The 17136-nt window shown below is 38.5% G+C and overlaps 1 protein-coding gene across 3 annotated transcripts in view; it reads right to left on the bottom strand.

Annotated features, from left to right (window-relative positions):
* The window catches only part of SLC38A11 (solute carrier family 38 member 11), a 564244-nt gene that overhangs the window by 247312 nt on the left and 299796 nt on the right, over positions 1-17136 (bottom strand). For all 3 annotated transcript variants that reach the window (XM_044074824.1, XM_044074825.1, XM_044074826.1), the window contains one exon: positions 14712-14818. In XM_044074824.1, the coding sequence (XP_043930759.1) occupies positions 14712-14818 (107 nt within the window). The remainder of the gene's footprint in view (positions 1-14711; positions 14819-17136) is intronic.

The raw sequence follows: 17136 nt of genomic DNA, 5'->3' as shown, positions 1-17136 counted from the left end.
TTTAGTTTATTTTATATTTATTATAGCTTCAGAAATATTGCTTTATCATTTTTAGAATTCACATTTCAGTATACATGTTTGATTAACATATATTTGTTGTGTGGATCATATATACACAAGTCATGTTTAATAGATTCCTCCTTTTAGAAATGTCAATGAGAGCGTTTTTCTTTAAAATGCTAATGGATTTTAACAGTTTGTTAAATTGCTGATTTATTTTCTAGAGTATTTAATGTGACGTATACTGTGCCTAATTGTTTGAGATCTGATGAAGCAGCAATGCGAAAGCGCTTATCTAATCTTCTGGAATAAATAGTGGTTTTTATACACTTGTCTCACAGCGTCCTTGTTGGATTTTACATCTTTGAAGTAGCAGCACCTGCTAACGCTTGGGTCCAGTCGTTTGTTTTATTGGATTATTGATAAATATATTAAACAGTAGAGGTCCAAGAATAGATCCTTGTGAGATACCTATTGTGTTACGCAGCACTGGTGAGGTAGCCCCTTGCCATTTTACTGAGTGCTGTCTGTTAGGGGGGTAACTGTGAAACCATTCAACAGCAGGGGATGAAATGCCAAGGTTGGAGAGTCTAGAGAGATGCCCAGAGTGAGGGACCATATCAAAAGCTTTAGAGAGGTCAAGAAATAAAGTTGATACCCGTTTGCCAGAGTGTCTTGCTTTATTAACATTATCAGTGAAAGACAATAGACCTGTGGTTGTATTGTGGCCAAGTTGGATGCCATGTTAGGTATTAGAGATCAGGTTATTGTATAGGACGTATTGTAGTCGATGGTGAATACATTTTTCAAGAATTTTGGACGGGGAAAAGAGCATGGCAATTGGTCAGAAATCTGTTACTTTCACTACTTAAATTGCCACCTTTATGCAGTGGGATTATAAGATCCTTTCCAAAGGTCTGGAACATGGGATTCTGCTATGGATCTGTTAATAAGAATACTGACAGGATAGGCTATGGCATCAGCAGCAGGTTTTAGGCATTCTAGGGGGAGATTCTCTACAGATGATGAGCATGGTTTATGCTTGAGTAGTAGTTTTTTGATAAGCAATGTAGGGACAAGCTGGAAGGAAAAAGGAGAGGGGGTGGAAGTGGCAGAGAGTGAAGAAGGGTGAGATGAGGTACACTCAAGTATGTTTGGTGGAGTGCTGGGGGAAACTGGTTTCAGGGAGTCCATTTGCAAGGGTGGGGATATGCAGCAAGGGTTGGGGTGAGTTTAGTTATGCATTCCATGATGGAAATGTTAAACTTGATAGCAAATTGTTGTGAGGTATTTTCTGGTTGGGGTACTTTCTAGTTCCTAAGTTGAGGAGGGGTGTGATGGAGGCCCAGAATTTGTTAGGGTTATGTTTGTAAATTCAAAAAACACCAAGAGCAGAAGAAAATTGAAAAACACAATTTCACCAGCACTCCACCAGCATTTCTTTATTCAAAAACCAGCGGTCTGGTACCTCGGCAATTCGCCTTCATGGATCACAGTACATTCTAATTTCAAACAGATATATATACATCCATCACATCATACAGCTGTCAATAATTCAATCAACGAATTAATTATATATTAAACATTTAAAGTAACAGCATTAATATAGCTAACTAAATAACAATAACAAATAAGTATAACTATTAAACATAATAAAAAAATACACTAGTAAATACAATAATAAATACAAAATATGAAATGTTGAATGATAAAATATTAAATACACAATTCCTGATTCAAACCAAAGGGCCTTAAGGTCTTAAACTTTAAAATCATCCTAGTTTCTAACTCTAGCAGTTTAGCCACAAAATCACCACCTCTAGAAAAAAAGGCCTACCAAGCACACAAAATTTCAAACTATTAGGGGAATCACCATGTTTATCATGGAAATGTTTGGCAACAGGACTAACTTCATTATGATTCCTAATGAAATGCTGGTGGAGTGCTGGTGAAATTGTGTTTTCCAATTATGTTTGTAAATGTCTTGAGAAGTAATGCGGAATAGCATTTTGTCATAGCTGACTTGTTTTTTTACACGGTTATGACGTTGCCTCTGTAGTTATAAACCGTTGTCATTTTTGTTCTTATTCCATTAGCCCCATGCTCGGTCTCTTTCCTTCATGAGTAATTTGCAGCATTTGGTCAGCCAAGGGGCACGAGTATGTTTAATACCTTTTATTCAGAATGGGGCAAGAGAATTTAATATACTTAAGAATACTGTGTTGAATTGCTTTCCAGCTTCATTAAGGGGAAAAATTTGAAGGAAAGACCAGTTTATAGTGTTCAATTTTTAAATAAAACTATCCTGGTTGAATTTTGTAAGACTGCAGGTAGATTTAAATTTATGGTCTTTTTGTAATTGTATGGGCGCCCTATTTGTATAAGCTGCTGAATGGCCACTTAAAGAATCCCAGAGTGTGCCAGATGAATTAAAAGGGTTAGAGACTAGTATCCAATCCAGGATGGATTGATGAGCATTATTTTTGTTGTGACTTGGAGAATTGATGAGTTGGATGAAGCCAGAGAGATTTATGCTGTTGGTCAGATTGCTTGAGGAGAGAGACTGCCAGTCTATATTAACATCACCTAGTATGACTGTTTCGTTATGGACAGTCTGAACCCCAAGGTAATATTTCCTCAAGAATTGGAATGTTGTGCCCTGGAGGCATGTATATAACAATAAAGCATACATTTTTGGATGTATTCATTTTAAGGAAAGAGGTCAGAATTTCTGCATTAGTAAAATTAGGCATGCAGTTGGGCGTGATAAGAAAAACACTCTGTGAAAACCAAGGTAAGAATGCAAATTATAGAGACTCGCAGTCGACGGTACTTGATAACACTTGATTCTTTCAATTTTAATTGTCTTTATGCCCTAAATAAAAGTGGGTGTATAATAATAACAGCAGAGAAACATTTTAACAGGTAAGTTAAGTTAGGCACAACAGTGCCAAAACTAGGAGATAAGGCAATTAATCAGGGACGCACTGCAATGTTTCTGCTATACAGAAAAGGGAAAGAGACCATCAAGGTGTGTGTATGCAGGATGGGTCAGCACCTGCGCAAAGTTCAAGTTATAGTTAAGTACAGGTCTTGTGAGTTTGCATGCAAGTTTTTATTTAGTGCAGTAAGTTTCAAGTTCAAAGCATACTTTAGGGTACATTCAAGCAGCTGCATGGTCTTAATTTTCACCAGTGGCTGCCTTGTATTTTCATCCAAGCAGATCAAAATCCATATCTTGAAGAGATGTACTTGAATATCTAGATGTATTGAAAATAGTGTTTAAAACACAGTAGGGCTGACTAGCATGCACACAAACGTAATAGTACAGTAAGAGGACACCACCTAGCATGCACACAAACGTAATAGTACAGTAAGAGGACACCGTCATGCATGCACACAAACGTAATAGTACAGTAAGAGGACACCACCATGCATGGGAAGGAAAGAGCAAAGCATTTTGTCTCCTTTTGCCTTCCTTTCTTGTCTTTTCCTTTCTTTTGTTGCCCTCCCGATATTCTTTTTCCAGGTCTTTCTGTGTATCAGGTAGCTTCACTATTGGCCCTCTGATGTTCACTATTTCTGTTTTAACTTCTGTATTGTCTTAAATCCTTTCCCACCATACTACTTACCAAATCTTCCTTTTGAGGTATCCAACTTCACTTCCATGTTTCTTCCTTTTTCTTCCCGATCTTTGCCCCCACACTTTGGGTCTATGTTATAAGAACGAAAGATTAAACTCGCGAATGCTCACATGAGCAAATAGTTAAAAACTCGAAATTGCTATTGTGCGGGGGCTGTGCCCCCCACACCCCCCGCTAAATATATATTCCAACTCCGACATCGCACTACAGTGAGGAAAGGGCAAATATTCCGATCTTCACTGTAGTGTGAAAAAAAAATAACAAAATCAAGTTTTTAACTGTTCGCTCATGTGAGTGCTCGTAAGTTTGATCTTTCCTTCTTATAACATAGACCTCGCACTTCTATACCCCACATGATATATACCTATTATTTTATTGCTCCTTCATTCATTCATTTTCTTTAGTAAGCTTCTCCACATCTCCTACCTTATTGTCTTTTGCTTAACTTCCTTCTCTTCTGGTTCAATCCAGTGAATGATCACTCATGTCAATGCTTACACAGAGATATGTGGGAGACCCCAGCATCCTTTTCCTATTCATTCCCACTTTTCCCTTGTTCAGTCTTTTCCCCATCCCTTTAGTAGCCCAGTAATCTATATGTCTTTTTGCATTTGTTGTAGTATTTTGTCCCTCGGGTCAATTCATATGTTGTGGAGAAGGTAAAAAGCTATTAGTAATAAGATCATCCTTACCGCATTAATCCTCCCCCTCTGGAGACCATCTCTAACCTTTTTCCTAATTCTTCTAGGTTTTTTCTTCATTATCTTTCTCATAGTGTTCCCAACACAGAGCCCTAGGTACTTGGAGAACTCTGCTTCTTTATCTCACCAATTCCCCATTCCCCTCCTCCTTTTCATAATCATACTGTCACTGTCTTTCTCTTGTTGCACCTGAGTCCTGACATTTTCTTAAATTTCTTAAAATTCTTCTTATGCTTCACATTGTTTCAGCTACATCCTCTGACATTAACACGCAGTCATCTACATATAACACAAACTCAGATTTTATTTCTTTTTTACATTAAGCATTGGCAAATGGCGTCCAACTTCCACTTTCAGCTCCTTGATTACAAGCATGAACAGACCTGGGAATGGTAGTTACAGATGTATGTTCCCCTCTCTATCCTTGTGTTTTTCTTGAGTATTTTTACTTCAGGGTCTTGATATATGGCTTGCATCCAATGTTTGAATCTTTTCCCTACCTGCCTTTGCTGCAGTGTCTTCCATAGGAATTCCCACCGTGTCAAAGGTCTTCTGCAAGTCAAAGATCAAAGCCCTGCCTTTTTCCTCTTGCTTCTGTCCCCCGTGCATAAATTCTAGCAGGTCTCGCTATTTTTTTCAGCCTTCTTTCACTTCATGAAACCACTTTCCCTGCTTGTGCTATTTCTGGCATTAATTTATCCTGTGTTCCTGCCAATACTATTGCCAAAATCTTGATGTCTAAGTTAATCAAAAAGATGGGCCTATAATTTCTCACTCCTTCCCTTTCTGCACCAACTTTAATTATCATGGTTATCCTGGCGTTCCTCATACTTTTACATATTTTGACTGAACCCTACACTTTCTTGTACTTTTCCCATAAGGCATTCCATATTTCCTCCCTTACCCATCTGTAGAATTCTAGGCTGAATTAATCTGGTCTTCAAGCCTTCCCCTCCATCTTGTATATTGCTTTCCTTATATCATCCTGTGTCACGTCTGTATCCAACTCATCTCTTTGTTTATTCTCCAAAAAAGAAAAAACAATCCGCAATCAGCTCACCTTCTTCTAAATATTCCCATCTCTTCACCTTATACTCCACACCTCTATCTCTGCCTGTTTCTTCTTGTATTTTTGGCCAGTTGTTTCCTTTGTACCTCCCTCACTATCAGCCAGTAATCCCTCTAGTACTACTGTTGAATTTCTTCTTCTGTTTTACTCTGTAATTCCATCTTATTTTTTTCTCTGATCTGTATCATTTCCTTTTACTTTCATTTCTTCCAGCTTCCTTCTATACCATCTCTAGCTCTCCCCACACCTCTTCAATCACACTTCCTTCTTTTTCTCTCTTTTTCCTTCGGTGCTCATCAGTTTCCCCTGATAGTGACATTAACCCCCACACACACACACACCTCTTCAATCACACTTCCTTCTTTTTCTCTCTTTTTCCTTCGGTGCTCATCAGTTTCCCCTGATAGTGACATTAACCCCCCCACACACACCTCTTCAATCACACTTCCTTCTTTTTCTCTCTTTTTCCTTCGGTGCTCATCAGTTTCCCCTGATAGTGACATTAACCCCCCAGCTTCATTCTTCCAGTTTATGCCTTTATTTCATAATGTCTTGTATTGACTGTACTGACTGCTTTACTGCTTCTTGCGGTGGTTCCTTGCCCTCTGTTTATTTCCATCTACAGCTACTCCACCTACATCCCTTTATTGCTGTTTTCTGTTTCTGCACAGCTACTTCTAACTGCTGCTTAATCTATTGTATATCTAAACTGTGTTTGTATCTCTTCTATTATTTCAACTAGGTTTTCCTTTCCCTAAGAACCTGTCTAACCTATTTGCTTGTACCAAAATGTTTCTTGTGAAGATGGATTACCTCTCAGCTGGATGTCTTTCTCTCCATATGTCCAGTCATCTTCCGTCTTTCATTTCTCAGTCTAGCTATTATCACATTTTTTTTATAAATACATTCCCTCATTCTGTACAACCTTTCCTTTTTCCATTCTCTGGTGATATTATAGTCCCACTCTATTATCTCTCTTCCATCTCTGTCTGTGCCCAGTTAACAAAAAAGTTATTATCAGAGCCTTCTTTATCTCTGTTTTAGTGTATACATGTTTCCCATTATCCAATGCACACCTCCTGCCCTTCTCTGCAACATAATCCATGTGACTATCACAATTTTACCACCTTCTTTGTGGTTGTCTGAAACCATTTATAAACAAATGCTATCCTCCTCTGCTCCCCCCTGCCTTGTTGTCCATTTCTCCCTTTTAATAGTCATGATACAGTATCTTCTCCCAATCTCTAATTTTCACTTTTGTTTCCTTAATCGAACAATGTTTCTCCAATCGTCTTTAGCTTTTTCTTTGGTGTCCTTCTTCTGATAGGATTTAACAACAACCCCGATGTCTCACATAATTAACTACATTTTCCTTGTTGTTTTTGCCCACCTCATCCTGTTTTCTTGGTTACTACTGTTCACCATATACCTTCATTCAGGCCTACCCTCCAAGCTGAGCATTGTGTACTTTGGAAGCCGCCTACACTTGCATCTCTCCTCTCTATTGCCAGCTTCTGGAACTGTGCCTTTTGGATCCTGCATGTTCATGGATATGCTCTGGACATGGGCTTGTCCATCACAGTAATACACTGTATGCCATCCCAGTTCTGATGTCACTGTCTTTTTATACAACAGCATTCCCATACATGGTCTGCAGCCTCCCTTGTCACTTACTGGTCTGTTGTGAGACAGTGTAACATGTTATTTTTTGTAGGCGTATAGTTTTTTTTTGTTTGTTTGTTTACTACGCTGCTTATACGCCAACATTCCATTATTTCACATATCTCTGTGAGTCATTATTCACCTTACTTTTCCCATTTCTCCCATACATTCATTTTCACCCCCCCCCCCCCCCGCCCAGTTGTTTCATCAGCAATAGTCACAATAAAATGCTGGAAAAGAGTCACAAAGGGGAGAGTGGTGGGAACTTTTTATTGAACTTAAGGAATGTTACTGGATAATCAAGTTAAAAGCTTATTTACCACCGGGAATTAATGACTTGATTTCTATCTCACCAGTCTTGAAAAAGAGGGACTTGAATCTCTAATTTTTTTATTTGTAATATTTATTTATACAAATTTGCTATAAAATAGTTTTGTATTTCTACTGCTTTTTGATTGTATCTGATATTGTATATAAGTCTTGCCATTATGATGTTTTATTGTGTGTGCAAAGGAAAATGGGGTACCTTGGCCTTTAAGAAAATAATACGTTTTGCCTTTAACTACTTTAATTGTCTTATTAGCTAATCAAATGATTTTTAAGTATTTAAGTAGGTGTTTTTGGGTAGGACATTGTTCTGATGAAGTCCAAAGTTTTGGTAGGGACGAAAGCCCTTAATCTGTTTTGATTAAAGTTTGTTTGTAGATTTGTTCATGTGGATGGCTTGTTCTTTATGCAGACTGTGTGCTACATTTGGAGTTTGGAGCTTATTGTGTGATATTACCAAAGGATCACCAGCATAGATATCAAACTTATGTTTACTGCAGTTTATTGTACGTCACTTAGTACCTATGAAAAATATATCACTTACCTGGGAGGCATGTGTCTCTGCCCACCTTGACAGCATTACCCATCATTACCATGGGAAATCAGTTCCACCTATGTTTTGTAAAGTTTTGATGTTGTGTTCACTGTGCCATGTTTGACAAGATAAGGATTTGTTTCATTTAATACATCTTTACTGCACTGTCTACAGTCGCCTGCCTTTCAGTGTCTATTCCTTCCACTTATTTATTGCTTTTCTTTTTCTGCAGTTACTTTTATTAACTCTGTATTCTCAACTTCCGCCTCTTATAATCCACAATCTATCGTAAATACTTCTATCCAGGTAGCTTTAATACCTAACTTGTCTAACAATTCTCTTCTGAGTCACCCAAAATAGCTAACCCAGCACGATCCTCACATCTCTTTGAGCTCTATTATGCCTGTTTCTGCTTCTTTGTGCATACATCATCGCTGGGAGAGGCTTCATTTTGTTCTGTTCTTTTGATTTGCCACTTTCACTTGTTTCCCAGTCACCATCTTGTCTCTTTTCTCATCTTCTAGTGGTTGCCTTTCTGATTTGTTTATTTCTTCTTCTTTTACTGACATGTAGCCCCTCTGCACTTTCTGGTCATGCCTTCTTCACTGTGGGGGTTTCAGTACCTGGTGTTGCATAGACTCCCAGTATCTCTGTGTCACCTATCCTAAGTGTCAGGTTGCTTTTCCAGCCCACGCCTTACAAGTGATTCAGACTTTTAATGCCTCTTTTGTTTTTCTGTCTGTAAGAATTTTGTTTAAATGTTAGAACATCATCCATTCTGTGTAGCCTGAACAAATCACGTCATGCTGTACTTCCAGAATTGCAGGCTATTTCATCCATGCAGCTGTTTATTCATTCTTATATTATTTCATAAGATAACTAAACAGAGTCTCGGACCAGCGGTATGAATATTCTGCAACTAGCATAACTTGAAGAGGTTTCCTTGATTTCTTATTTCATTTTGCTCAACAGAGGAATGGAAACATTCTGAAACCTGCCTGGGTTTTGTTTCTGCTGCTGCTTGCTACTGTTCCACTCTTTGTATTCTCTCTGTTAGTGACACTGGATTTTATGGTAGCACACGCGTTTCCTGTAATAACTGCATTACAAACTCCTCTAGTTCACGGTCACTTTCTCTGCCTCATTCTATTGTATTACACTTATCCTAATGCTGAGCTTTGAGCAATTTTCAAGATCATCCATGTATTCTTCCTGTGTTTTTATTGAGTCTTTTAGCTCTTGTATTTTGTGAATCTGTTTCTGCAGCTCAGCTGTAATTGCTGTTTTACCTTCCTCCACATCTTTGCACCTTTCTATGCAGCCTTCCCATTTCTGTTTTTTTTGTCCTACCATTTGTTTCAAGGAGCTCACACCACAGTCTAATGTGATTATATTTTCAAACAAAATGCACAGCTACTACTCTCTCTTTGTATCTTTATAAACAGACTTTTGTTCCTACTCACACATATTCCTTTCAGGGTTATTTTTTCTTGGGGCCACTATTATTATCTAAATTTCTGTGGGCCATGTTAAGAGCTTTTGGCTTAAGTAGTCATCTTGGCTGGGGTCCCTAGTTCCCCCTCATTCTGTACTCAGGCATTGTTGACTGATTAATCAAAGTGTAAATGCACATGTAACCTAGCAGGTAGTAAACTGGCTTGCATGCAACCCAGTCAGTTAGGATTGGGACATACTCTCCTCTAAAAGGTCAGTTAATAGTGGAGTTCCCCAGGACATGGCACAATGATTTGTTCCTCAGAACTTATGACAATGGCATTTGACTGACAAACTTTCCAGATAAATGCAACTTGAATCTATCATCATCTCTCCAGAGCACTCACAGATCCTACAAGAAGGCCAAACACATACAGACATGTGGTGCCAGGACTGAGGCCTAAAGTTAAATAATAACAACTGCAATACTATGTCCTTTGGGATACACAAGCAACCATGCACCTACTATATAAATGGTGTCCCCTCAAAACAGACATAGCTATTAGGGACCTAAATGCTCTTGGAAGCAATAAAGCCTCCTTTGAGTATCCTATATTTATCACCGTTCAGGTGATCAGGTATGCTGAAGAAGCTTCTGTTGAACAGGAGCGAAAACGCTTGTTTATCTACTCTTAAATAAATTGCGTTTCATCCTATTTGAACCTCGGTTTCGTCTGGGCACCTTTTTTGTTTTTAAGTTTTGGCGTCTTTTTCAAATATTTATCACCGTTACTCATTACAAAATCCTTCTACAAAGTGCAGCTGATTATCAAATGTATATTTACTAGATTGAAGGATGTTATCATTATCATTTTTTGTACTCTTCCTTTTTCAGGACCATTATAGAATTTAGTGTTCCCTTCAGCTTGTGTCTATACAACCATGATGCAACTTGAAAAAAACATGAGGAGCACCGAACTCCTTAAAGCTTTGTGTCTCATTTCCAGCTGCTGCAGTCTCCTACATGACAACCCTGCTGAGTGTACAGGCCCAAAATGACCTAGTCATAGGTTCCCTCATTAAAGTAAAGTCAGACTTTTGTTATTTCTTTTAGCAAACAGCAAGATGAGAATTGTCAAAAGACAAGCTGATTAGCATAAAGATAATCAAATAAGGAGTTCTAAAGTGTGAATGTTGAGGAATAGTTATAGAGTGCAGGACCAAGAATGACAAAAAGTGAGAGTTTTGCTAATTAAAATTCTGAGCTGTCATTTAAACAGACTGCAGCAAATAAGGCAGCCCATGTCAAACCCTTCTGATTCAAGACAATGAATATGAATCCCTTGATGCATCAGATCAAATGCTTTTGTTAGTTCAGCCATTATGGTTTGTTAGGCAGGCTGACTGTTGTCCCACTCCACAAAGGCGGTGCCTCTACGGACCCTGGTAATTACCGCCCCATAAGCTTAACAAGTCTAGTCTGCAAAGCTATGGAGAGGATCATAATGGAGCTCATAAACAAAGATATAGGGGACTTGCAGACATTGGACCCGACCCAGTTTGGCTTTGTCAAGGGAAGATCATGCCTTTTGAACTTGGTCGACTTCTTCGAAACAGTCACCAAGGCCATTGATGAGGGAAAGGCAGTCCATACAGCCTACCTTGACCTTGCAAAGGCTTTCGACACAATACCCCACTCGGGTATTGTAGAAAAACTTACCAGCTTAAATGTAAACCCATATGTCACAAGATGGGTTGCAAACTGGCTTAAGGACAGAACCCACAGGGTTAGAGTTGCTGGCGCTGTGTCAGACTCCAAGCGGTCACAAGTGGTGTCCCACAGGGCTCGGTCCTTGGCCCCTATTGTTTGGCATCTACTTCTCAGAAGTACAGGCCAACATAGGAGGACTTTGGCTGACAAAGTTTGCAGACGACTGCAAACTGGGCGCCATAGTGTAAAGTGCATCAGACACGGATATCCTTCAGAAGGGACTCACGGAAACAGATAGCTGGTGCCAGAGCCATGGCCTGAAGTTAAACGCCAAAATGTATAGTCATACCCTTCGGGAAAAACAAGGTAACCCCAATCTACCATATAGGTGGCAATCCACTAAGCACAGAAGAGGTTATCAGGGACCTGGGGACCCAGGTTGACAGTGGCCTTTCTTTTGACACTCACATTGCTAAAGTCGTTAGAAAGACCTTCTACATTGCCCACCTGATCATGAAGGGATTCACATCCAGATCTAGTGAGGTTATTGTTCCCCTGTACTCTTCACTTATCAGACCAATGATCGAGTACAATGCCCCATTCGGGATGTATCTCACCCGACATCTGCAGCAATTGGAGAGACCCCAAAAGTTCCTCACCAAAAGGATAAAGGGACTCCAAAATCTGTCATATGCTGCCAGATTGAAGAAACTCCAGCTCTATTCAGTCGCATACCGTCTGCTCAGAGGTGACATGTGCCTGACATACAAGGCCATGTCCAACCCGGAATTAATGGACATGCTCCACCTCAAAAATCCAAATCCACCAAAACCACTAGAGCAAGCGACTTAAACCTTAGCACGGATATAAATAGGACGTGCTGGAGGGATAGATTTATCACTCAGAGACTCCCTATGCTGTGGAATAAAATCCCGGTCCATGTGAGGCAGAGCACCTCGCTGACTCTGTTCAAGAGAAATCTAGACCTGTGGATGGGAGATCGTAGGTTTACCCCGGGAATCATCTCTGTGTCACTGCTGGACAGAGGCACAACAAACTAATGGGCACAGTATTTTTTCATATAAGGGGTGGCGTAAGCCACAAAAATTTGGGTTAGGCTTATAAATGCCTTAGGGCAGATAGCCTAGTATAAACCTATGAACCTATGAACCTATGAAAAAGATTTAACTGACCAAAGATTAATGACAGTAAGTGTGATTCTGCCACACCAGAAGCCTTGGTTTTGATCAAAGTAAATTTCAGAGCTCTTAAGGTGTTCCTTGCCAAGATTGTCTATACCTATATATCTATCTACCCATATAAATGCACCTATGGAGTGATAAACAGAATCCTTGACTAGATGGATGACTGAGATGGAGATAATCTCATTAGGGTTTAAGTTGACTTTGTGACCATAAATGGACGGTGCCCTGACTGAGATCCAGATACCCTAGAGGACCCAACTTTTGAGATGTGGCACAGGAGCTGAAGGATCTTGGCAGAGTGTGGTATCAGTGAGTGGTCAAGACTGACTCACACATCCCAGGGATGGAGTTGTGGTCCAGCTGTCTGCACCAGCAAACAGGCTTGTGTCGCAATGAAGTGTCAACCATAATCAAGATGTCAGCCTGGTGTCCCCAAGTCAAGGACGGATGTTATCACTGTGTGTGTGTGTGTGTGTGTGTGTGTGTGTGTGTGTGTGTGTGTGTGTGTGTGTGTGTGTGTGTGTGTAAGAACACACATGCACAAGAAGGGAGCATAACAGTGGTAACAAGGGCTCACTTCAACCACCAGTAGGAGAAGTTAGGGAATAAAATATAAATGCCACTATAGTTTTTGCCTGGGATGATGTGGGTACAGCTTGCACATTTTATAACGTCTTTGACATCATTTCACAAAAATGGTAATTCTTGCACATTTAAAGTGGATTAATCTCAAACAGATTAATGCAGACATGTAGCACAAAGCTGCAAAATGGTTTTGCTGAACACTACATTCAGAGATCTCAAGGAAAGTTTTTTTTTTTTAGGTTCATATGTAAGTACAAGGCTAGCTGCCCTTGCAGGCCATTTTAAGCCTAGTCAAATTCCCTTTTGTTGCTAGAATTAACCTATCACATTTGGTCTTAGATTGGCCTTTATGTATGCCCACGTGTGGAGTTGCCTCCTACACCCATATACTGAATGAGGGAATATCATCGACAGCCCTAAGTTATATATGCTGAATCCATGATTGCACAGCAGTGGGGAATGGCAGAGTCACTTTCCCAGAATCTAGGTATTCAGCAATACTGCTTCGTAGCCTTGGGACTCAGATAAATAACACACAGATTCTCATGTTCTCTTTTCAAAGCTTCAACAGAACAGTATTACCATAAGTAAGTTTAAGGAAAATTTGTCATTCACATTTCGTCATGTGGTTGATTTAGCTTAATGATCTTAAATCTTTAGGAACTTTTCACTAAATTAATATATTTTAAAGACATCTTACAGCCATGTTAAAAACAAAAGCATTTCTTGGAGAAAATAAGTGGTCCTGCACTTTTAGCTGGTTTCATTAACCAACGTTATTTTTTACCTCTAAACTGTCCATACTTTTTGTCATTGTTTACCAGCTGATTTTTTAAATCACACAGCTGGATCATCATGCAATGCTCTGTCTTGGCTGTATTTCATGTTAACATTTCTAACGCCCGTACAGAGTGTAAGAATTGATGCATTCTCCGATTCTTGCTGAATCCCCTAATGTTTGTTGTTTTCTTTACTTTAGTGGTATCTCCCAGAAAGGACAGAACACTTGGGAACTATGAGACCACATTCGCTAGAAGAACAAAGGGCAAATAAAAATGTAAGACTGCTTCTGTTGTTCCTGTCATTTTAAAGAAGGTACAATTATGTTAACAATTCTTAACATTTCTCCTAATAACCTGAAGTTAAATTACCTTATTTTATACTTATTCGTACAGTAATTTATAGAACTTAAAATCATTTTCATGATGCAGTTTTCAAGGTAAACATTTATAATTCCTTGACAAATAAAGATGTGTCCCTGAATAGAGAGAACTGAATGTGTTAAAAAGGTGGACTTAAAGTCCAAGATCCCTGTGTTTCAGAGTACTCCCATTTCTCCGAGATTTGGGAATCCTCACGTCAGTATATATAAATGGTGATGTCTAGGGGTTACAGTGAGGCCTGTACCTGTGCAAAAGTAACTTTAAAGGAGAACACCAATTGCCAACATTCATTGTGCTCCTGTATTTTTTTTTTTTTGTAGTGTTTTATTCTTAATTCTGGGGTTCACAGTTTGAGTAAGCGAATAATAAAAGGATACAGTTTTCAAACTTTTCAGCATTCTATACTTCAACATATTTTTATTTTACATTCTTAAGCATTCAGACTTTGTTTAGTGGAATAAACAATGTCATTAGTTTTATATGTTAAACAGCAATCATAGAAGAGTGTTCTAGACATGATAATCTTACAGTAAATTACTCATCTGAGACAAATAGTTATTAATGGGAAAGAAAACACTAGTGTACTCACGTTTGTGTTGCATTTTACACTGATGAATGAGTTTAAGTCTAAAGCTTGATTACAGACATCTTGTATGTTTTTAAGCTAAAACTTACTTTTCCCAGCTTAGCAACATTCCTTAAGAGGGACAACGGCAGAGTTAGGAATATTGTGAAGGCCAAGATAACAAACTTTCGATTTGCCAGTAAGCTGTTAGGACCAACTAAAATTAAAAAAACAATAGTACGACATATTACCTTTAATATTGCATTTAATCATAAGCAGTTAATATTTTACTGAAAATCTTTAACTGACTTCATTTCTATTGGTATTGATATGTAGCTAACAGCAGGAGATTATGATTTCATCTGATGTTTGTTCATGTTTATGCAGTCCTGTGTTTAAGCACTTAAATATGACTCTGCCAATAGGCATCATGAATGAAATTATTATTTGTGATTTTACTGGTACAAAAAAAGGTCTCTAAACCTCAGAAAAGCAGAAAAAAATGTATGTGAGACAGCAGTAAAAATAAAGCAAATTGCGGAGCATGTGAAAATTGATTTACCTGTAATAATCCTAATAGCATCTTGTGGGTCACAAAGCCCCTCACATTTCATGACAGCAGGCTGTACCCCTGTACCCCCACATATTACAATCAACTCTAAAGTCACTGTAATTTGGGAATAGGGAACATTTTCACTGATGACCTGACCAATATCTACTTTCTTACCTTTCAGAAGTTGTGGTCCCAAAATGAGCTCATCAGCAGCACAGTTTTCTAGGGCATATTCTGTGGGTATATGAAACATATCCACAGTGTACAGAGCACCCTGGTTATGCTACAAAATCAGGAAAATGATAAACTTGCTAAGCCCATCCTTATCACAGGACCTAATCTTAAAACCATTTAGGGCTGCTTATCATAAATGATTATAATCAGGTCTCTGATCATAAGCAGCTTATTATGTTTTTGAGACATGGATGCCAGGAAATTTTCCATGACAGCAAAGCTGAAGTAATGAATCTTAGCATCCTTGTTGAGAACATTGAATAAAAGGTAATGACTGATGACCTAACCATAATTCTGTGTGGTATATGGAAGTTTAGCTGATCCATGTTCTACCAGTTACAGGAAAAAAAAGAAACTTCTTTTTTAAGAATTCTGGACAAATCCAAAAAATAATAGGGGCGGTCAAAGGATCAAAATCAGGGACAGTATTTTAATATTGTTCAAATTCAATTAAAAAGTTAATAAAACAGCAGGTTTTTACATCAGTATGCATCTCCTGAACAATAATTATGAAACTCTGTCTGACATTATAGATTAACTGTAGTCATCAGTGATTTGCCAGACAATCAAACATTTTATGAGGGACAGGGCAAAATATGAGGCAAAATCAGGGAGGTTCTGCAAAATGAAGGACAGAAGAGAGATATTGGTAACATGCAGAAGAGTGCTCGTTTGTATACTAAACTGCTTTAAAAGCTGTTAGGATAGTTTTTTTCTGTCACACTTAATGTTTGTAAATGTCACAAAGCTGCTTTAAAAAGCTGTTTTACCTTATTGTGCTGCTGTTCTTTGCTGGCTGGCACTGTTCACTGTTAGTTCCTGCCATGAGACCAAACCTTAACAGCCCTCAGGGGTGCTTAACATGCCTTTGTTAATAATACCTTAGCATTATCAATATTTGGGAGAGGTTTAACATGTGTAACCTTTTTCCAGTTTTAGAGCATAATCACAGCATTTCACACACTTCAAAACCTTGTTAAGGATACCTACTCTTTTAACATCGGGTCTCAAGTCAAGGACTGATGGTGTGGAGTACTGGAGAAGAACAACAGTGACAGAAAACAAAATGCATTTTAAAAGCTGCTAGAACTTTACTCTTCCACACTTATAAACAGAAAGTGTGGCAAAATAAAGCATGTAACAGTTTTAAAAGCTTTTAATTCTACAGCGGGACATTTAATTTCTGCCTGCTGTCTGTTTATCAGAGCTAAAGTGTTTTACCAGCTTTAAAAGGAGGTAAAATACTTTGTGTTCCTACATTTTTCCCCGGTAACTGGTACTATATGAAGCAGATAAAGGTTTCAGAACTACAAAGAATTACAATTGGGCCATCTATTATTAGGTGTCCTCAACATGGATGCAAGGAGTCACCTTTCAAACTTTCTTAAAGTCTACATTTCCAACAGATAGTAGCCTGGTTAAGACTGGAGACCCGGTCATGATCCTATACATTAAAAAAGTAATACCCAAAAAATTGAATATTAATAACACAGTCAAATTTCCAGTGTAAGAATAAAACACCAACACATTTTCAACAGAAACACATTTACAAACCATGTTTATGTACACTGTGATACTCACACAATGTACTGATGTGCTGATTGACTCATCTGTCATCATCTCAAATATCTACAGACGACTGATTGTTTCAATTAATTTCATTCAGATTTACTTACCTCAAATCTCACTCTTCAGTGACAGAGTACCTGTTGTAAGGGGTAGGTATAGCTCATTTAAAGTCCCCTTTC

The sequence above is a fragment of the Protopterus annectens genome, chromosome 6.part0 (genome assembly GCF_019279795.1).
Source record: "Protopterus annectens isolate FY-2018-M chromosome 6.part0, PAN1.0, whole genome shotgun sequence".
NCBI lineage: Eukaryota > Metazoa > Chordata > Ceratodontiformes > Protopteridae > Protopterus > Protopterus annectens.
This window is presented reverse-complemented; position numbering and strand designations above follow the sequence as displayed.